Source organism: Atta colombica, unplaced genomic scaffold (assembly GCF_001594045.1).
Source record: "Atta colombica isolate Treedump-2 unplaced genomic scaffold, Acol1.0 scaffold140, whole genome shotgun sequence".
Taxonomy (NCBI): Eukaryota; Metazoa; Arthropoda; class Insecta; order Hymenoptera; family Formicidae; genus Atta; species Atta colombica.
Window position 1 is genome coordinate 604,635 of NW_017259229.1, and position 22,939 is coordinate 627,573.

The 22,939-nt window shown below is 30.7% G+C and overlaps 2 protein-coding genes across 11 annotated transcripts in view; one reads left to right on the top strand and one right to left on the bottom strand.

Moving 5' to 3' along the window:
* LOC108684825 (coiled-coil domain-containing protein AGAP005037) overlaps positions 1-22,939 on the bottom strand; it is a 114,207-nt gene that overhangs the window by 74,284 nt on the left and 16,984 nt on the right. The window lies entirely within an intron of this gene.
* The window catches only part of LOC108684827, a 27,737-nt gene continuing 5,316 nt past the window's right edge, over positions 519-22,939 (top strand). Inside the window, exons 1-4 of the mRNA XM_018189334.1 lie at positions 519-582; positions 4,807-5,090; positions 12,171-12,276; positions 15,122-15,336. Of these exons, the coding sequence (XP_018044823.1) occupies positions 4,836-5,090; positions 12,171-12,276; positions 15,122-15,336 (576 nt within the window). The 5' untranslated portion in view covers positions 519-582; positions 4,807-4,835. The remainder of the gene's footprint in view (positions 583-4,806; positions 5,091-12,170; positions 12,277-15,121; positions 15,337-22,939) is intronic.

A 22,939-nucleotide genomic window follows, 5' to 3' on the forward strand; every position in this document is an offset into this window, starting at 1 on the left:
ATGCATAATCTATAAAATAATTAAATATATATATTACATATCTCTATATAATTTACAAAATAAAAAAGTAATTGATGAAATAAAGTTTTAATAAAAACTTCTTTTCATCAGACATTTAATAATTTTGCAAATATGACACATACACATACCATACTGTATTTTGAGGATCAAGTATCGTAAGATAAGTATATCAAAATAGAACCCCAAATTTTTGCTAAAGGATTAATGTACTGTAAAATACATTTTCCGCACTTTTATTATGATACCTCGCATGTTACACCGTACACGTGTCATGTGTATGAATAAACGAATGAACAATCCCATAATCAGCCGGAGTCTCGATGCACATATGTGAGAATCGCTTTTACGACAATTATGCGGCGATATGTATGGAGGAAAAGCGAAGCAAAAGGCTCGCGAGGCAAAAGATGTATCAAACATTCAGGTAGGAGAGATACATACACCTCCTGCTTACCAGGTCCACGGCGAGCTCAACGAGCGGGCAGTTACCTTTCCGTTCTGAGACCGCGAGGATCTACCTTCTTCAATAGTGCCGAGTTCGACCGTGGTTATTATCTCTGGGTAAGTTTCGCGCTACAATAATCGCTCGAAATTTCGCGTTTCTCAAAAGAACATTGTTTTAGTGTGTTTAATCTTCGTGGTGGTCTAAATGTCTGAATGTTCGAAAAATGTTATTTAATATATCTGTGCGACTTTGTGGACTTTTTACGAAAGTGCTTTTATATCTCTCGATTTAGGCAAAGCTAACTAAAGAACGCATTAAAAATTTATTATAATTACTTACAAAATTATAAATTTTACAAATTTTGAGTGTTGTTTCCTTTATCACGTGATAAGTTTAAAAATAGTTTAAAAGTTCCGTTTCAGTAAAGTAATAATCCGAAATAAAAATGTAATATTAATTAATTTTTTGTTTTTTCTAGTGGATTATTATAATTTATATATATATATATATTATATATGCCTATATAGCTTACAAAATAAAACAGTAATTAATTGTTAAATTTTTAATAAAAGACTCTTACTCACTCAAGATATTTATGCAATTATACTAGTATTCTTTACAAATATCCTTATATCTTAAATTAAATCTTTTTAATAGAAATCTTTAATTAATGAATTTTTAACATGATTAATTCTTTAATTCATAATGCGCTTGTTTTATTATTTACTTATGTAACTTTTGTATATCATATATTATTACCATTTCATTACATATATTTTATGCAAGTGGAATATTAGAGCAATGTATACGATACATTACATATGTATTTCGTTTTTTTATAAGGTGAGGACTTTAATATATTGGCTGTCAATTTAATAGGAGATAAGATTCCATGTAAAATATAGTCATTTCAATGTCGCCAGAGTATTCAGGGCATTGTATTTTAATTTTCACTTTGATAGCTTTTACTGTTGATCGCAATTTGTTTGATCACGATAGAGTGTTACAAAGTGACTCGACAATCTACATTCTAAGCGGGATACTCTTATAACAAAGTGAACGATTGCATTAATGACTATGAGAATGACGTCGCTGACACGAGTAGTAAAAACGATACAAGGAGATTAGAGAAAAGAGACTTTTATAATTATTAATTAATTATTAATTAGAGTGCAGGAACGTTGATAAGAATTTAAAACGTAAAATTAATAAAAATAATGAAACAATATTATTTAGGTTAGAAGTGTTAATAACAGAATATTTTTTATTAATCGACGATTACCACATAATAATTGAAATATTCAATAAAATTATTAAAATTATATCAACACAATTCCGAATAATAACTAAATAATTATATTACCAAATAATTACCATGCAATTATTCCTGTCTCATGTGAAATGAATTATAATTACAAAAATTAATTATAATATACGTAGTAAAAACCTTCATGACCACCATTTGACCATTTAATAAGACTTCAACTTTCAGTTTTATTCAACTTCGAATTTCTAAAGCAGTTAGTAGTCAAGCACAATTATTCAAGCGTGACAGGTCTTAGTTATCATTTTTAATTTAAGAGCAAATGTACATAGTAGGGATACGCAGATCCTTTCAATATCGAAAACCATCAATTATGTTCTGTGCTACTCCCGCATATCTTAGTTCCGTTAACACTACCGTTCAACGCCCAGTCATTACCGTTCACTATCAGGGCAAAACGGAAAATTTCTTCCGGTTGCATTCCGTGTTGCAGTAATATGATTGCACCATGTTAAAATATTAAAATGCTGCACGGTAATTGGTTTTATTATAAAAATTGTTTTCCTACATACACAGAAAAAATAACATATTAACAGCATTAATTTAATTAAAAATAATCTTGTTAATCTTCAAGAAAGAAGTGTATATTTTAAAAATCTTAATTAAGATTTATTATAATTCATTATTTTCCTTGCTTTAAAGTATGTCATTGTTTCTGTTATATTACAGTAAAGAACGATTTTGCTGAAGGACTTATCTAAAAATTTAACTTTAAGCACAGATCTAAAAATCAAAATAATTTGTTAAATCATCAAAGTAGTTACGTAGAATTTTCATGCTACAAAAATTGTTGATATTCTAGCAATCCCAGTTTGAGTGTTTATTTTAATAGATAATATTTGCTAATAATTAACCAAATTATTTTCAACTAAAATAACCCCATTCATATATCATCATTTTTTCAGGGTGTTCGATTTCCTGATTTGATTATTATTAGCGATTTAAGAATCAAGAAAGCATGCTCCGACGCAATTAGAAAATCATTAAAAGTATATTATTAGGGTTACACATTGGATATATTCGTGAGAAATAACTGTCTCGATCACGGCAATTTATATCAGTCGTAAAATTCTCTCCCGCTGTTTTTTCACGCGACTATCATTTGTACGCACGCCATCAACTTTATGAGCGAAACATGCTTTATATAAAGGAATATATATAAACATCAATATAGCTTATGTCGCATGAATTCATCAGCAGGTCTTCGAGAACGGGCGCAGAATAATTAATCGTGTCAATTAATTATCCAAGTACACAAGAAGAAAAAGAGTGAAGGGATGGGATATCTGCATCTCGTATCTGATTCTAATCGTGTCACGAGGTTGTTCGATATTCTGCGGCAGCGTATGATGGTAGCAGCGTAATGAGATGAAAATGATATTGTATAAAAAAAAAAAAGGGATTATCGTCGACTGCGTTCTTTGCGCGATACAATGTTCGTCACGCTTCCCTGAATTAAATTTCGCAACGAAATGATGATTGCATGCGTACACCGTTCTTTTCTGCATTATATTATACGCAATGGTGGCATGGACTTCATTCCATCGATGTTTTTTTTTCTACGATCCGTTTCCCACACCCGGGTGTATATCAAGACATTAAATCTCTCATTATAATAATGAATGAACTAAGTGAAGAAGCTCGTCGACAGTAACATACCGATACTGCACCGATACTACTGTTGATTAATATCTGCACAAATTCGATTATTCCTTTATCTCGCAAAAATTGGACAATAGATAAAATGAATCTTTAAAAAAGCAGAAAGAAAGAACCGTTTCTTTCCTTTTTAGAAAAAGACAGAATATTTGTTATATCGATTTATATACTAAAAAGGGACTTTATTTATAATTTCATCTTTTAACATGCATTTTTTATCTTTTTTTTTTTAAGAAAATAATTTTGTAAAGACTATTTACCTAAACCTACATTATTTTATTATTTTTTTTCCTTCTAAGTATCACAATCTTTTTTCAGACCTTTATCTTACTAATTTATATTCATACAACATTTATCCAGTTATTGCACAAAATTCTAGCATATTTTCTTTCCTTCATTCATTTTTCCTTCCTTTTATATCCTTCCTAATTTTCCATATCTATCCTATCCTCTTTATTCTTCTTCAATTCTTTATTCTCTCTTTCCACATTTCCATAGAACATTGTCTTTCGGAGTATCTAAATCTTCATTTTATAACTTGCTCTATATTTTCCTCCCTAATTCTACAAATCAGCTCCCAATTTCTCTTTTCTATTTTTTAACTTGGGAGAGCGCCATGTGCTTTATTATGCGTAAGAATATTCGCGGAAAAAACAGTTGAGGAATTTTATATAATATGTTAGTCACACATGCAACATATGTGAACGTAATGACATTGCACTATCATTACTTTCAAATAAACGGAAAGTGAAAATACATGTCTCGGATAACCGAAGGATTTAACTCATAACTAAAATATATCAGTCTTGAGGATCCTAAGATTTTTCCTAATTTTTAATTTTAAAGTAATGATTTTGAAATAATTTTAAATTTCATAATCTTATTTTTCAGTTTTAAACTTGGAAAATTCTTAAAAATAAAAGTAACAAAAATTTTCGTGGATTCTATATTTTCTTTCAATATATTTCCTGTTACACTGTTAAATTCATAACATCAAATTATATTCAATTTGAATTATTTGAAATCATTTCTAAAAGTCATTACATCTCCTACTTAATATGTTGTTAATTTAACTAAAACAAAAAAGATAAACAATTTAACTTAAAAAAATGTAAATTTGACTCAAAAGTTCATTATTAAATGCATACGTTAATATGGGCGTTGTTTATTTTGAAATGGATTCAATATTTTGACACATGAAAATTAAAAATAATAAAAAGTTATTAAACTCAAAGGTCACATGAGTTACTATTATTCCTTCAATATTTAATAGTATACAATAAATTCCGAATTCTTTTTAGTCACAAAATAGTTAACGAAAAATAAAAAAAAGCAAGTTCGATCTTTCAATTTGCAGGTAGCTCGAAAGGAACGAGCCGCCCGAAGATGACGCCAATCCTGTTTACGTGCGCTATTCTCATTGCGCTTTCACACGAGATGCAGGCGATCTCGTCGTCCTGGCGACCGATCGTGCCGGACCATTCCGATGGCGCAGGTATACTGCATCAGGAAGCATCGATTTTCGGAAACGCGCCTACGCAGACGCTCTATGAGGACAGTCCTCATCATCTGCTGCTGCCACAAGATCAAGATACATGTTCCCTCTATAAAGTCAGCATGAACCAGCAGCTGTACTTCGAGGTAAGTTGAGGACAACAATAGATTTTTATATCGTAAATCGAATATATATTTTTATATTTTATTTATATTTTATAGAATTTATATTTTATAGAATTTATATTTTATAGATACAATATAACAAGAAACAAATCATGATCACAATAAAGAACAATAATTCTATGATCAGAAATCGGACCCTAATAGCACGATTAATTCAGTTATGATTTTTGATTAAATATTGATTAAATATTGACAAACATTTGGAAGATATTGGGATAATATTGCGTCAATAAATTATGCTATTAGGAAGTTTCAAAATGGAGACGATAAAAGTTTAATCAAGCAAATATCGCAAGAAATTATTGATTGCTTTCTATTCAAATATATATACGTTATAATTTAGATTGATTTGCTCAATATGATATTTGCTAGCTGTTAACAAACAGAGAAAAAAACCTATAAAATGTAGGTCATTTCGAATCATCATTATAAATACGCGCGAAATGAGAATGATTATGGAGGCCAGATGGTCAATATAGTTCTATGCATGTAACACGTTTATTTTCCAAGCCACAGGACGGTGCTTGTCGAGTTTCGCTTACTGATATTATTGTATATCTATATACACATGTATAACGCATCTAAAAATAGGTAAATTGCCATTATTTAATTTAAATTCGTGTATGCTACAATAATGATTGAATAATAATGTAATTAGAGAAATACTAGGCTGGTAATTAGAATATAATTCCAACATCATTTGATAAATCATTTGTTATAATGCGATCTCATCATTATAATTTATCGATGTGAAATAATTGTTCTACACACAAGAAGATAAGCATAGAGATGATAACTATATACAATAGATGACAATTATACAAGTTTTATATGTAGAATTAATGTACATTCGTATATATAGTTAAATTAATTATTTTGTAGTTATTAACATCACTTTAATTACATTAATTCTACATAATATAAAATTTGTAACAGTTGTGACCTATATAAATGCTATCACTATATTTTTCTTAAATGTAATTTGTTCATTGATGAAGATTAGATTCTTTTAGTATATATATGTCATAATTTTAATTTAATTAAAATTATGTCACACGTATACAGCATACAAAAATTATATTTCAGTCTTCCTTCATTTAGAAAGTTGTCTTACAATAAAGTGCATGTCTATGAGCGTGTGACTTATATTAAATAAATTCTGAGAATTTATGACAATTTTCTCGTTGACAAATGATCTCTTCCCGAATCCATTTCGCATGTTTCTTTTTCTTTTTCATTTCTTCTTCTTCTTCTTCCTCTTCGTCATATTCTTCTTTCTGATCCTTTTTTCTTCTTTTTCCTCATATCCTTTCTCCTCATTTTCTTCTTCTTACTTTCTATCTCTCTCTCTCTCTCTTTCTTTATCACGCGCATTGTACGCGCTAACAGTACTTATAATTAGTTCACACAAAAATAACTCGTTCGTCTCGTGTAACTAACACGGAATTCCGTCGTTCACGTGTCACGTGAAGTATACTTCACGCTCGAGAGAATGCAACTTGGCATTGCATCGGGAGCGCAACGCAAACGAAATGAGACGCGTTCTGCGGCCAACGAAAGTAAGAGAAAACACTCTCTCGAGGATGATCCCCTTGGGGCGAGTCGAAACGAGTTTTGAATTATTATCAATCGTCATGATCCCAAAACCGGCCAAATCCCGCTTTGCGACTGCCTTTCAACCGATTCTTCGCCACAATGTTCGAATGTCGTTATGCCTTCTGCACGGTTCGTTAAAGACAAAATATACAGGTGCACTTCTACATTTTCGTTTTCAATGTAACTCGACAAACGAGAAAGTGAACGTTCTAAGGTGAATTACTTGCTCGTCTGATGCGGCAGCAGCAATATTCCCGGGCAAATTTGTATAATAGCCAGGAAAGTCACAAGATAGAAAATTTTAGCTTCACTGATTGTGAGGAAGTTAGTGAAGATAAATTATCAAGTGACGTAAAATTATATATCGTATATAAGAAATCACTTGCGATATCACAGCGATGTTGAAATATATCCAGATTTTCAGTTATATAAAAAACGCGTTTAATAAAAACAATTTTGGTTTATCGCGATAAGATTTATGAAGATACTATGTTCATGCTTAAATATTTCTTGTGTTTTTTCGCTGTTATGGGTGACAGGCTGTTGATTTAAGGAGAAAGGAAGTTAAACTACTTCGATTCATTTAGAATGGTAATATCAACGGCCTTCGCCGATATGACTGTACGCGTTTTTGTTTAACCAAGTGAACGTTGTTGTGACAGTTGAAATTAAAACACAATTATTCAAATTAAAATGTAGTTTTGTGTTTGCTGTTTCTCCAAATACTGATCAAAATATGTAAAACAATAAATGTAACAAATCTTTTTTAAAAGTATTAGAGCTACTAATTTTATGAATATCTTCATATATTAAGAAAACATTTATATTCATAAATCTACGAATCTTTTATAACATTATTTAAAATGATTTCTCACAAATAAAATAAACATTAATATAATATTACGCTGTAATGCAGCGTCATCATAATTTTTCTGTTAATAATATGGTCCAAAAATATTCAGAATGATTTAAAAGAATGAGAAATGCTCAAGATATGCAATTAAAGATCAAATTAAAGATCAAAATTTTTATCCAAAGATATAGATGATATTATAAGATTAATATAATATTATAAGATAATGCAATGCGTCGTAACGTTTGTGATAATATGATTAAAAAATTTTGAAAAAAATAATTTAAAATAAAATGATAATTTAAAATAAAATTTAAAATAAAATGAGAAAAATGCTACAGGAATGGAACTGAAAATCAAAATTTCCGAATAATCTCGCAGAAAAAAATGGACATTAATATTATATAAAACAATGCGTCATCATAATATTTGCGATATAATTGGAAAATATTCAAAACAATAATTTGAAAAAAAAAAACAAGAAAAAATGTCACAGATATGAAATGCCATTAATATGAAATACCAAAGCTTCCATCTGGATAATCTCACAGAGAATAAATCTATGGGGCGTGATCGACGCGATAAAAGTTGGAAAGTGCGAGTACAGTGTATTTATTGTGCTTGTTAAAACTACTCGAGTCAAGATGATATCTGACGTCGGAGAGCGTCGTTCAGACTCGACTTACGCCAGGTGTAATTGCAAAGCAAGTGCAAAAGGAAAAGAAACTGACACGAAATCACGGATTGTAAATGGATCCAAAGGCGACCGGAACAAAGGCTTGCTAGTGCGACTTTCTACAATCGTTAATACGGCAATCATTTTCCCCGAGGTAAGATGCCTATCACCCGATCCCTCATCAGCTTCATTCCCCGTTACAATTAACGGCCACGCTGACGCCTCTCGTGACGGTCGATAATGTCAGGCGGGATATTAAGCACGACTGCCAATTCGTGGAAACGCGATTTGCGAATTTATCACACGGAGAAAATCGAGAGCGACACTAGTCGAAACGTCGATACGTTTTCGCTAAAAGTGGCAATGGAGCTAAGCGCGGAAACAAATCGATCTTAAATTACGGCGGAAGCACTTTCGTATATAGGATATACCGTGGTGATAAACGCGAAATCGCTATTTAAGGCAAGTTGTTTTCGGTGTTTTTATTTAAGCGATCCACTATCCTATGAGAAACGTTTGTCCAAATAAATTAATGTACATACATGAATGTCGTTACTACTTAACCTTTCGGAGTTGACGAGAGTCTATGAGATTCACTATGCTGCGATTGTTTAGCTAATAAAGATTTTGATGAATAAAAATAATTTAGCTATCTTTGTAAAAAAATGTTACGATTAAAAATTATTACATTTCAATATAATATTAGTAGTTCTTAATTTTTGTGTTGTTTACACTTTACACAAAAATGTCAAACAATTCAATTTTCTTTATGCAAACGTGGATTATTTTCATTAAAATTAACGTACAAGTTAAATTACTTGTTATTCATTTTCTTTTGTACACGAGTTATGTCATTTTGATTCCTTGAAATTAATTAGTGCTTTTTAATCAACATATTAAAAATGTTTCACAATTATTTTTAAATTTTCAATTCTTTTCACTTTTTGCAGAAACTATAACTTGAAACATCTTTAAACATCTATGACAGATACAGTAACTCTTACAAATTTGACGTCAGCTCTGAAGAGTTAATTGAAACATTTGAAACATGTCTAGCAGTAATACATGTTTAATCATAATGTCACGCGGCATTTTCTATTCGGATATTAATATAACTCTATAGTTGCTGACAGAGAAACTCCGATCGCAAGACCGATCGCGTGACGTTATAATTCGGTATGTCGATAAGTTACGGGAATTGTAGGTACAAATCACCTTAACGTAAACAGTAGGGAAATTGAGTGAGTAGTATCGCCGGGTACACGATTGAATATTTCATCCCGCTCGTCAAATTTACGGTCTCCTCTTAGAAACCAACTGAAACATTGCCTGTCAGATACCGGCTAACTCAACGCGCGGTGACGCGCGTATTTCTATAGCGCCCTGGTATAACGCGCGGGGAAGTTTATGCGAGCTGACGACCGTAAAAGGAACTGGACGTGTGCCGGTGCAATCTCGATCGTGGTCGTCGCCGTTGTGATTTTGCGGCCGCTTTTGGCTAAACCGTTCTGCACACAGCAAGTCCTCCCGTTCCCCTCAGATAGAAACTACGGACGCAAGAAGCGGCTCTACGCCACTCTCGCGTCGACAACGCGTAATCGATTAACCGCGAGCTCATGCAATCGCTGATAAAAAGCAGGCATTCTTATTAATGTGTCTGTCTCGCTTTAAAAAGAACGTGAGTAATAATAACGATACTTGGGGAAAAATCGGTTTAAAAGCTGTATGTTATGCTGTATGTTATGAAAAACGCAATCTAAGAATTGGGTCTTTGGAAATAAAATCGAAATGCGGAAATCTCACATAAATAATCATATAAATAATAATTTTATCGCGGAATTGTTAGAAAAACGTAATCCTTTTCAGTGAGATTGTCCTATCCTTATACTGAAAAAATAATAAAAGAAAATTATGACTTTTTTTTAATAAAAAAAAAATAATGATAAAATAAGAATGCAAATAAAAAGTTAGTTAAAGAAATATGTTTTCCTAAACGACTTGTAACTCTTAGTGCATGAATGTTTTCAATTTTTGTACTTATTTACACATAATATGTTGTAATTATTAAATTCTTAAAAAATAATGTATTTTCATTAATGTGTCTTCGAGCTTGTCACCCTCATCTCTCACTCGTGCTTATTAAATTCATATCAAGAAGAGTTGTAGTCTCAATATGATATTTACTTATCAATTATAATTCTTTGCAGGAATTAATTTCACTGCCTCAGACACAAAGTATATATACGCTAACCTTCAGTATAATAAACGTATCACAAAGCGAAATATTTCGCAAAAAAAAAAAAAAATCAGTTTAAAAATTTGAAGAAAAACATAATCTGAGAAGGCTCTTTGGTAATAAAAAATGAAAACGACGGATATTCCGTAAATTCCAATAATTTTGTCGCAAATGATGAAAAACAACATAATACATTTCAGTATACGTGATACGTTAATGATAAACGAAAATTGTGATTCCTTAATAATAAAAAAAAGATAATAATAAAATAAGAATGCAAATAAAAAAAGTAGAAAAACTCTCTCTGGAAATATAATTTTTCTCTATAATAAATATAACTTGTAATATATATTTTCAATGATTTCTTATTTAAAAGAATGTTGCATTTTTATTCGCTATATTCCTAGAAAAACAAAAATTGTCATTAATTTGTTTATCGCTATTTGTATTTTATGTCGAAGACAGTTGTAGATTACATACACGATATTTACTTGTTAATTATATTATACCGTGATTCTGCACGAAGCAATTTCACTACCTAAGGCAATGTATACTCTGTTCATCAATATATCAATTCGATATATAGGTGTGTCCCCGAGTAGAGCACTGTTCATACATAAATTTCAATCGATCGATGTCAGCAACCAATATAATCGACCAATTTAGAGACATGCGATAATCATTGTAATCCCGTGATCTACGCAATTGTATTTATGTCGCATTATGTATCATATAAAAAGTATCTTTTTCATTCTGCTACGGTAATTTCTTTTTTCACCATGCGAACAAGATGGTTCTAAGTTTAGCAACAATTCGGCAGATAGTCTGGCGATTCAGATGAAGATGTAACTCAGACTCTCATCAAACTCTAATCATCCATGTCGAATTGAACAATAGTTGCACTCGTATGCTACGATTACATTCGCTCGATTACACCCACGAGAACGTGCTCGCTCGCGTTGTCTTTACCTAAATGTTCATTTAAACGCGAGTCGTAGGGATCGATGCCGATTAATAATGTAAGGTCGGTATAATGCAAGTGATGCGAACGCGGTAGAGTACACATTCCAGCGATTAAATCGCACGGGGCACATTAATCTTCAACGGCGCATCGCCGGATGCATTGACAATTCGGATCGCGATAGGCACACGAAATCAATGTCAGTCGAGCGTTGCTTACTGATGCGATCTAACAGTATATACTATCGTATATATACGTATATATATATATATATCGTGTGTATGTGTGTGTGTGTGTGTGTGTGTGTGTGTGTGTGTGTGTGTGTGTGTGTGTGTGTGTGTGTGTGTGTGTGTGTGTGTATAATATGCACTGTAAACTTCTTGGAGTGAAATCTCACTCTAAGAAAGTGAAAATATTTTCTTTATAAAGAGTCAAATATTTTCACTCTTTTTCAAAAGTGATTGTATTTTCATGAGATTTTTGGTTGAGATTTCATTCCAAGAAAAATTTGGAGTGTACACACACATATACATATATTCTTTAAATTCATTGGAGTGAAATCTCACTCTAAAGAAGGCTAAAAAATTAAATAAGTCTTAGAAACGAGTGGTTCAACTTTCAATCTTTAAATGTGAGATTTCACTCTTCAGAGTAAGATTCACTTTAAAATTGTAGAGAGTGCGTATATGTGTATGTATATACATTTCTTCATCTTGCAGTACATCCATTACAAAGTGGACCTGCCAGACATGAAGGAGTTCACCCTCTGCATGTGGACGAAATTCCATAATCATTCCAATGACCATCCCTTGTTCTCTTACGCAGGTGAGTGTGAGCCAAAATAAAAGCGTTCTTTCTCCTTTCACCTTTTTTTCACTGCACAATGTATCGAATGTGAAAGCGAAAGTTCATTAAGTGTACCACTGAAAATAATATGGCACGTTATCGCATAACGGTGTTACAAACATAACGAATTAATTGTGATACGGTATTAACTTTCGGTGTTAGTAATACTCAATAATGTAGATAAATTTATAAGATATCATTTAGAACTAATAAACAGTTGTTAATTTTTTTGTTATATATAAAAAACTATTTAAGATATAAAAAATGTTCTGTATATTGTAAAAGCTTGATAATAAAAATCACTTTTTTTATTTATTCACGTCAATAATATATTAAAAAAATGATTTTCAAAATTATTTAAAAAAAAATAATATTTATATATAACAAAGATTATTTATCATAAAATTTTTGTATAAACATTTTTTAATATTTTGAATGTTTCTTTTAAAGCTTTCATTTTCTTCAAAAAAGCTAAGCAAAATTTGCGGATTATCCCCAAGTCATGATATGTCGTGCCAACGTATCGTGAACATTGGAGTTCACTTTAATAGAATAAAAAACACTAAGCCGCTTTTCTAGATTTTCTTTATATATGCTATTCAGAGATAGGAGAAATCTTTAATATATGAGAAATCTTGAATTTATGAAATATAATGAAAAAAAAATTAAAAATCATTTTATATATAAAAGATTATTTCATCTCTCAAAACAATCTATTAGTCCCCATTAATATTTTCTAAAGTCATCTATTTATATATCTCATATATAAAGTTTCATTAAAATTAGAATTTTATATTTCACGTGGTTCTCTTGTAAGAAAGACAAAAACAAATTCACGACGATTTAATAATATACTCTGTTCTGTTATCAGAGTAATATTATATATACGATGAGATTTTTCTTTTTACATTGGAAACTTATTATCATCATAAAAACTCAGAGAAAATTCGCGCTCCTTAAATTACGACGCAAGTTGTTTGATTAACGAATTTTACAACGTGTATTAATTTACCTTTGACCTAGTTTCTCGTAATTGATATATATTGTTAATTAACACAGCAGAAACTGTGAATAAGCAAACAATAAACTTGCAAATGAACTGTGCGTTCAAATGTCAGTACTTACTTATAAAAATGAATGTACACAATATTTATATATAGATATATGAAAAATAAATAGCGATTTTCAATAGCTTTGCTAATTATATTTTCCAAAATTATTAAATTTTTTTATTCGTGAAGTAAAAAATATTATCTTTCCATTGAAATTACAGAATATTTTTAAACAAAATTTTAAAAATTATAAAGTTTAACACGTAAACATCGATAGATCCATTTTTCGCTAAACCTAAAGTTTAGTAAACTCGTACGTACACTTATTGGTTCATCATATAATAATAATGTTGTATAAAATTTTTTAATACGACACAGCAATTGTTTTCACATGTAATAAATGTGAAATAAAGTTTTATCAAAATGCTCCCAGCAAATATGATACGAAGTTTTATTAAAGTGCTACTACTAAATCTGGATTATGCAATACTGCAAGTAATTTATTGTAAATATCAAAAGAAATTTAATTTAAAATATCGTATAATCTCCAAACATCATACTATATTAACGGTCTTATTCAGTTGCATAATCGATTCCTACGCAATGCTCTCTCTTTCCGCAGATCAGTGATTAGCTTAAGTTACAATCATGCCGTTCCTCATGTCGTCGTAAGAATCGATTTACGCCCGCATTATTATTTGCATACGAACAATGATGTTTTCCGGCTTTGTTTTCAATATGCAGTTTAGAAAGGTTCCGCGTGGTTTGTGGCTTTTTTGTGCCGGTAGAAAGTTCCATACATACGCTAGGTGTTTTTTTTCTTTTTTCTTAGGCGCAGGCGTGCGTAACAATAGGTGGATATGCGCGGTGTCATAAATACACCAACAATAAGTCCCTACCTTCAGATATATCTAAAAACGCTTCTCTTCTCCAGAATCAATAGATATACTGGAAATGTACCATTGTGAGAAAGTACCTTTAATATTTAATCCACAAATCATTTTTTAGACCTTAAACGAAAAACATCGTGATAAAAATTAAGTAATTATTATTTATAAGAATTTTCCAAAACAATTTAATTTTAATTAATTTTAATTAATTCTTTAATTAATTATTAGAAATTAAACTTTTTAAAATTGTGTCGAATTAAAATTAATCACATAACAATAGAAACTGTAAATCTGTTATACAAATGATAACCCAAAATTTGAAATTTATATTAATTCTGGATATGTAAAATAAAAAAAAGATGATTATACTCATAATTAAAAAAAATATTACATAATTAATAAAACATAAATATTACATTGTTGGAAATTATTTTATTTATGTAAAATATAGATAATAAAAGATAAAGGTTATCTAATTTGGGATTAAAATTTTTTATCATTATTCAATTTTTCCATTATTAAATTTTTGCTTAATAAATAAATATTGCACATTGGAAATGATATTAGCATTTCATTAAAGATAAAAAAATAACATGTTCACGTTAATCTTAAATTAAATACTAATTTTAAATAATGTATAAATAACAAGATATTTAATATTTCTTCACCCTCTGTTTTGGAACGAAAGCGTCCGAAAACATGAAACGTGTCCGTGAATGAAACCGTCAGAATCGCATATGTATCTGCATGTACAACTGCTATAGTATTCTTGACAGTTATCATCCCTAATAGAAATGTTACATCTATTCTACTTGCGCGCAAGAAAACCGTTTCCCTCTTTCCGCGTTGCGGAACAGGATAATTTATACCCTCGACTTTCAGTTGGCGACCAACCACGGGGGATACTGTCGTGGGTCGCAAACACACCAAGGAGTTCATACTACATGCTTAACGTCAACGGTCACAATTTATACAGATTGAATTATCCGCTGAGACTTAATAAGTGGTACCACTCTTGCACAAGCTGGAACGGTCGCACCGGGGAATGGCAGATCTGGGTCAACGACGAGCGCGTAGGTCGCGGGTTCAACAACAGGGTAAGCACGATTTTATCTTGCTTTTGACATTATCGCTTCGTTTCTTAAAATATTTACAGATAGGTATACTCTAACTTCTTTATAGTAGAATTTTAAAGAGAGAAAATTGAGCCAGCCTTGAAACAGGGTTGACTCAATTTTTAATCATGAAGAGCGAGATACTTAAAAAGTTTCAGAGAATAGGTAAGCAAATTGGTACGAAAAGATTTTACTAAAACATCTAAGAATGTAAGTATGTACAGATTTGAAAATAATTTTGTTGGACGATAAAAATAATTAAGTGAAACACTTAATCTTCATTTAAATAAATAGATCATAACATAATCTTAAAAATTTTGCTCTGGAAAAGTAAAAAGTATTATCCAATCTTAAAGTTCATTATTTTTACATTTTTCTATTTCGAAAGTATAAATAGTATAAAGTTAATTACACATATACTATTGAAAAAAATGTAATTATAAAAATAAAATTTTTTGGGCTATTATAATTTTTTCTAAGCATCTCTACTACTTACCTTTGTTAGGCTAGGTATTATTTTGATAGTTCAAATAAAATTATTTTTAGATCTTCCGTATAAAAAGAAATAAATAGATGAAATATCGAAAAATATCATAAGGATAATTAATTTTCCTAAAGTCCAGATTGGCAAACAATAATTTGAGTCGAATAAAGAGTTTTTCTTCAAATTTAAAATCGTCGATTCTGCATCGCACTATGTACTATTTCTGAAATTTCTCCCGGCTCACTTATGTTTACACGTGGCTTAGTACTTCGAAAACTTTGAAACTTTCGTCGAAAATACGTAATTTCGGCCGCGCTCAGAGAAAGCCATTTGCCTCTCATTTACTGAGAACGTGTTCTCGTAACTTGTAACGACATGGACCCAACTATATTCTAACATGAATTCGACAGAACCGTTGAACGAAGTTGTTACGTTATTCGCAAAACTTGTTACGAGATCGTCCAGCATTAACCCCTCTGAACGATTTCAAGACTTCGGAGTTAGAATTGCTGATAATGCGTAAGAAAATGCGTTGATCTCGTGAAATTTCACTTCTCGTGCTGTGGTAAATTTGGGTCAAACGGCCAGCTCGACAATGACGGTGTAATCATGGCGCATTGTCCTCGGTATTCTAATAAGAAAGATTGCACCGGCTGTCTCTCGCACTAGAATCGACTTTTACAATCATACCGCTAATCACTAACTCGTGTTTTGTCCTTTCACGGCTAAAATAGTCGCCGTCCTACTCACGCGAACATCATTTGACTTTAATTAAAGCGCGCTTTTTTCATTTTTTTTCAATTTTACTCTCGTGAACTGATATTTTTGCTTATAAAAAGAGACCGGATATATCATGATTAATTTCTCTAATGAAACTCAAAAACATTCTGGGTAAAATTCCGAAAACAGAATATCTCCAATTTCGCTGAAACTATGAATAGCTTCATTTTGGATTAAAATGAAAAAGATTAAAGGAATTTTTGACGAATTCTACGGAAAAGCTATTTTTTAAATAAAACAGTAGAATGAGTATCTATTTTTTTCGAGGGTGGAGCCAAGAGGGGAATAAAACTCATACCGTCCATACATACATTTCACCACAATGCGAAGCGAGGATTCCAGAGATTTACCTTAAAATTTAAATTATAAAATTAAACTCACATTTATATTGTCAACTTTATTTATTAATATTTTTTAATGAACAATTGTGTGACGAGATTCAAAGGCTGCAAAACTTTCCATGCAAAGCGAGGTTCATCCTACAAACTCTCTCCTTCTCCAATTAATATAAATACTAACTAATTTTTATTAAGAAATGACTTTTCCATAAGAAGGTCATCAAAATCTCTTTAACAGCTTTCATTTTAATGTAGTAAACTGACGCTTTTTCCATCGAAATCGGAGCTAGTCGGACAGAACTTTATTATAGAACTTGATTATAGAAATAAAAAATTATCCGATTATAAATTTAACACTTATTGCTACACAATCCTTAAAAATGATTTTTTAATAAATAACATAGTGCAAAAAAGTTCAGTATAAATACAACATGATAAATAATACTAATAAAAATAATGATAAAATTATCTTTCTAATAAATACTAGATCATTATCGTATTAGTATTATTTTTTACACTTTAAAACTTTTTTTAAATACAGCATATGCGGACGAAATAAAAATTTAATTAATAGTTTTGACATTAAGTACAAATTGGGAAATGTGATATGCTTATAATCAAGCATTACTAATTATAGCACGGTATTATATGGTGAACTTATGGCGCGAATAAAATTGCGTACACGAAACGAATACGATATTAATTAATGTTGGAAAGTGCTTTCATTAATACGCGTTACGGCGGTGACTATTCCTGCAGAGAACGTGCGTCTGACCATAAACGTGGTTTTACTACTGCGACACGGAAAAAATTATGCACTAATAATTTTACTACGAAGTTCGTATCGTTTTCCGATTTTATATAATTTTCTCGGTTTCCTTGCGGTAAATGAAGCTAAGTAAGATTGGCTCAATTTTAAAAGAGTTGAGTTTTAATATATCTACGAGTGTACCTGTACTGTTAAAAAAAATAATATAATTGTATGAATATATGGATCAAATAATGAATTTCTGAATAATTGTATTACTCTCCGTTTAATTGTATTTTATATTCGAAATATTCATTGTAATCAAATTATTCCATGTTTATTCTAAAATTTTAAGATAAACTTAATTTTTCAAAATAGACAAGTACGATAAGTAGTACGCGAATTTATATTTTACGTTACGTGATGTACATGTATCGAAAAAGTGTATAGTGTAAGTGTATAAATGTAAAGTATAAATTTTACAAAAAATTTTAAAAAGTTTGCGCAAGGAAATCTCACAAAATATTTTATTTTATTTTATTTTACAAACATAATTATAAATAGCAAAAACTATTTATTAAAAGATTGCGTTTTTTTCAAGTTAAATGCGATATTATGTTCCATGTAAAATGATAAATCAAGAATTTTCATGCAAAACTGAATTCCGCGGGGAACTAAATTCTTTTGAAATAAAGATACACTACAATTTGTACGACTTTATATTCGATAATAAAATTATTTCGATAATAAAAATATTGAAATAATATTTTCGATTTCGTGAAAATCCTACTGAGTTTTATGTATAAGTGCATAATAAATCGGATAATTTTCCAGGCATAAATAATCACTGTTTAATTTTTTTATTTTGTTTAATTAATTTTTATTTTTATTTGCCTAACTCCCATGCATTTTAAAACATGAATTTATAAGATGTATTTTATTCTTACGCTATATCGATTTATAATACATATAATATCTATATCTTATTTTCTATGTCTATATTTTTCATAAATTTCACTATTTCAAATTAAAAATAATCTGTCGTTTATCGATACGATGCGTAGCAACGGAATTGTTACACGCTTCTTTGAATTGTAAAATATAAATATACTCAAATATATAACAGTAACAATAATTAACATTTATTCAAAATTATAATATACTCGATACTTGTAATATCAAGTAACTTATAAATATTATAAATTTTGTGTTGATTTTTAAAGGATAGACTATTTAATAATTAACGATTAAATAAAATAATAATAAATTTTATTCACTCCATGGTTTCTTCGATATCTGATATATCTTCCAGGCATTCTCCTCTCTCTCTCTCTCTCTCTCCCTCTCTCTCTTCCCTTCTCTCTCTCTCTCTTTCTCTCTCTCTCTCTCTCAAGTTTTCTTGTTGCACTCACAGTCTCTCACTCGTGAAAGCACGATTAATTAGGATCGTGCGCGCACCTAATTATAGGAATACAATGATCATGCGATACTTTAAACGACATTCACCTTTACACACGTATTTTACATAATCGCAATAGATGGGTGAAATGGCACAATAAGATTCCAAGACATAAAACTTAATTTTAAGTCATAAAAAAATCACAGTGAAGAAATGTGAAGAGGATAATCGATTATAACTAGTTAATTTCTTACAGTTTAAGGTTTAAATTTCACATTTTGAAATCTCATTGTAAGACCGCTCAACGAGAGAAAAAATGAGAATAATAAAGTTACAATTTACAATATGCCATTTCTTTTTTATTGCTACTTCCTAAGACCAGCGCTTCTCGCGTGTTCAATCAATTTGCGAAATATAAAATGTTATCAATAAAATTTCGATATTACCTCATATTATCTCGAATCATATTTGATCCTATAATCAGTTTATTACTCCGCACTCTCTATATACGTAATCATGAGAAAAGTCCGTTCGGATATTTAATATTGCTTTCAAAAGAAAAGATCGCGTGAGATAATATTTTGCAAGTAGCCATCGCTTCAACGCGCCATTCACGAGATGTTAAGCGCGAGAATTAATTGGCAGCGTCGGTGAACGATCGCTAATTACTCGTAGGAAATATTCGCGTTTCAAAGAGTAATGTGGAGCGGCTCGCGAAGACTTTCCGTTTATTCGAATGTCGTCGTACGAATGATAGCGGTTACATCTCTTGCAAACAACATACCGAGCGCCATTCCTCGCGCTGTAAACAGATATCAAGGACAACGGATTTATATTATCATTTCGAAATATTCAATTCTTGGTAAAATATCCGGTGAGAATTAAAACAAGATAAACGCGAATTATAATTCGTTGTATACGCCATCAAGAATACGGAACGGCAACCAATTATAACAATTACGCCATGAAAATATTGAGTATGGAAAAAAGTTCGTGGCGATTTTTTAGTAAAATTAAAGTGTTTTTATTAGAGTATTGAAATCAATTTATTTAAACCAAATATGCTCCATTATTTTCTATAATATTTTGCCATTTTTGGGATAGAGCCATAATTCCATCGCGATAGAACTTCTGTGGTTTCTGATCGAAAAACTGCTTCAAGTAATTTTCACAGGCCTCTTTTGAAGCTAGCTTTACACCATTAAGAGAGTTCTGCAGAGACCTAAACAAATGATAGTCTGAGGGCGCTATGTCAGGACTATACGGATGCATTAAAATTTTCCAGCCAAACTCTCGCAATTTTTACTGAGTCATCAAAGATGTGTGTGGTCGAGCGTTGTCGTGATGGAAGATGATACCTCTCCTATTGATTAATTCTGGCCGCTTCCTCTCAATTGCTTGTTGTAATCTCTGCAGTTGTTCACAATAGAGTTCAAAATTAATTGTTTGATTGGATGATAACAGCATAGTAGGACTGGAAGGGAATCGTTCACTATGAGTTAGTGAACTCATAGTGAACGATTCCCTTCCAGTCCCACTATACACACACACATATCACCTTCTTCCTCGTCAATCCAGGTTTTGTGATTGCTTGCGCCTTCTCTCCTTTCTTTATCCACTTTATCTTTTTCTAGTTGGATTATAGGTGATCCATTTTTCATCATCAGTTATCATTTTCTTCAAAAATGGCTCAATTTCATTCCATTTCAGTAACGTATCACAAATGTTAATTCGGTCCATCATGTTCCTAACACTCAATTCGTGAGGAATCCAAACATCGAGCTTCTTTTTGTATCCAGCTTTGTGTAAATGATTTAAAACTGTCTTGTGGTCGATGCCTAGTTCCCTGGCAATCTCCACAGTGCTCACATGCTTATCACGTTCGACTTTTATCATGATTTCATCGGACTTTTTAGTGATTGGTCGACCGGAGCGAGGTTCATCTTTCACATCGAAATTTCCAGTACGAAAGCGAGCGAACCATTTCCGTGCTGCTGATTTTGATAGAGTATCTTCACCGTAAATAGCGCAAATTTTTTCACAAGCCTGTGCAGCATTCTTGCCTTTATCATAGTGATACTGCAAAATGTAGCGAATTTTTTCCTTATTTATTTCCATTTTCAAAATAAAATAATTTTTGATCCACTTCAATCTTTTCCGATTTCAATCTTTTTCGGCTCAAAACAAAGGTTAAAATGTCACTTTTTAAACGCACGTCTAGTGTTGCCGATGCGATTAGTTGCCGACTACTGAGCATTTAATGCAATCTAGCTGGAAAAACGCCACGAATTTTTTCCCATACCCAATATTTAAAGTATTATAAGATGAATACAGTAAATCTATTCGCATTTGTTTACATTCCGGTGTAATAATTAATTAATCAGCTTTAAAAATACTTGTAATAATTAAGCTGTGATTAATTAATAATAATAATTACTTTGAGATACAAGAAAACACTGCGACGAATATGTAGATTTAATATACAATATTTATCTTATAATGCCTTTGATATTTTCGTGATACAACTTGATTTTTATCAAAACTAACGAAGTAACTAACGAAGAATTTTTATCTATTTACATCTGCATATGATGATTAAAAAAAATTTTAATAAAGAATAATATTAATATAATTATAATTTGAAATTAAACCGAGAATAAATCAATAAGAGAAATAATTCTATTTTTTGCGCCTTAAATATTCAGTGTGAATTAATTCTGTAAACTGCACGATGAAATTATTTTCTTGAAAATCACAATCATAAACAAAATTAATTATATCACAATTAAATTGTCAAGCAATTTAATAATATTGTTATAGCATATATGCTAATAACATCTTGAAAATTGTAAATAATTTTATCATAAAACATACCTTAGCTTATAATATTAATACAATCACTGTGAATCCTTGAATTAAGATACTCGTACTGATGTTACTCCATTTTCCATTCAAAAATATAAGGTCACGAATTATTTTTAGATCGATGAAAAATAGTAATTAAACAAAAAGTAATAGGAAGCGTCGTCCGTAAATATTACGAAACAGTTAAAACTTCATCAGAATTCCTCAATTAAATTCTGATCGCAAATGCAACGTAAAAAATGTCAAATTGACTCAATATCTTTATTAAGTCATACCTATTTAAAGACTAATTTCAATCGAATTCTTCAGCAAAAATACAAAATATGTATAGTATTACAAATACAAATTTAAAAAAAAGAAGCAACAACAAGAAGAGGCTTCTTTGTTTCGCGTGGAAATATCCTTATGTAGTTTCATAAGAATCCAAGTTGTCGCAATTATCATTTATGTTAAATGCGCCAAGAATTCCTCGAATGAACGAGCATTTGGTACTTTCCTTTGTATCACGTTCGCAAATGTGTCGCTATTTTGTCGACTTAATGTCTATTTTTAAATATTATAACTTTGCCCACCCATTTGTATAATATAATGCACAGAAATTTACCTATCTTATAAACATGTCAATACGTATTTTCTGATGCAATGATTAACCCTCCAAAGCTGACCTTAAAAATTAGCACAGTTAGTAATGCTGGGTCTGAGAGACTCTTTTAATCCTCCATTTGCTATCTGTTTCTTTTTTTTACTATTTTAGGCTTTCAAAAAATATGGAAAATTTAGATTTAATTTTCAACATCTTTATTCATCAAATAGCTTTTTAAGGTCATTTAAGAGAGAGACTCGGATTCTACATTTCGGAGAAATTTAAGAGTGAAATCTTGCTTGTGCCAAAAAAAGACCCAGATTGCAAACAAAGGATTAATTTATACCGATTAAAAGACACTAATTAATTTCAGAATTAAAACTTATAT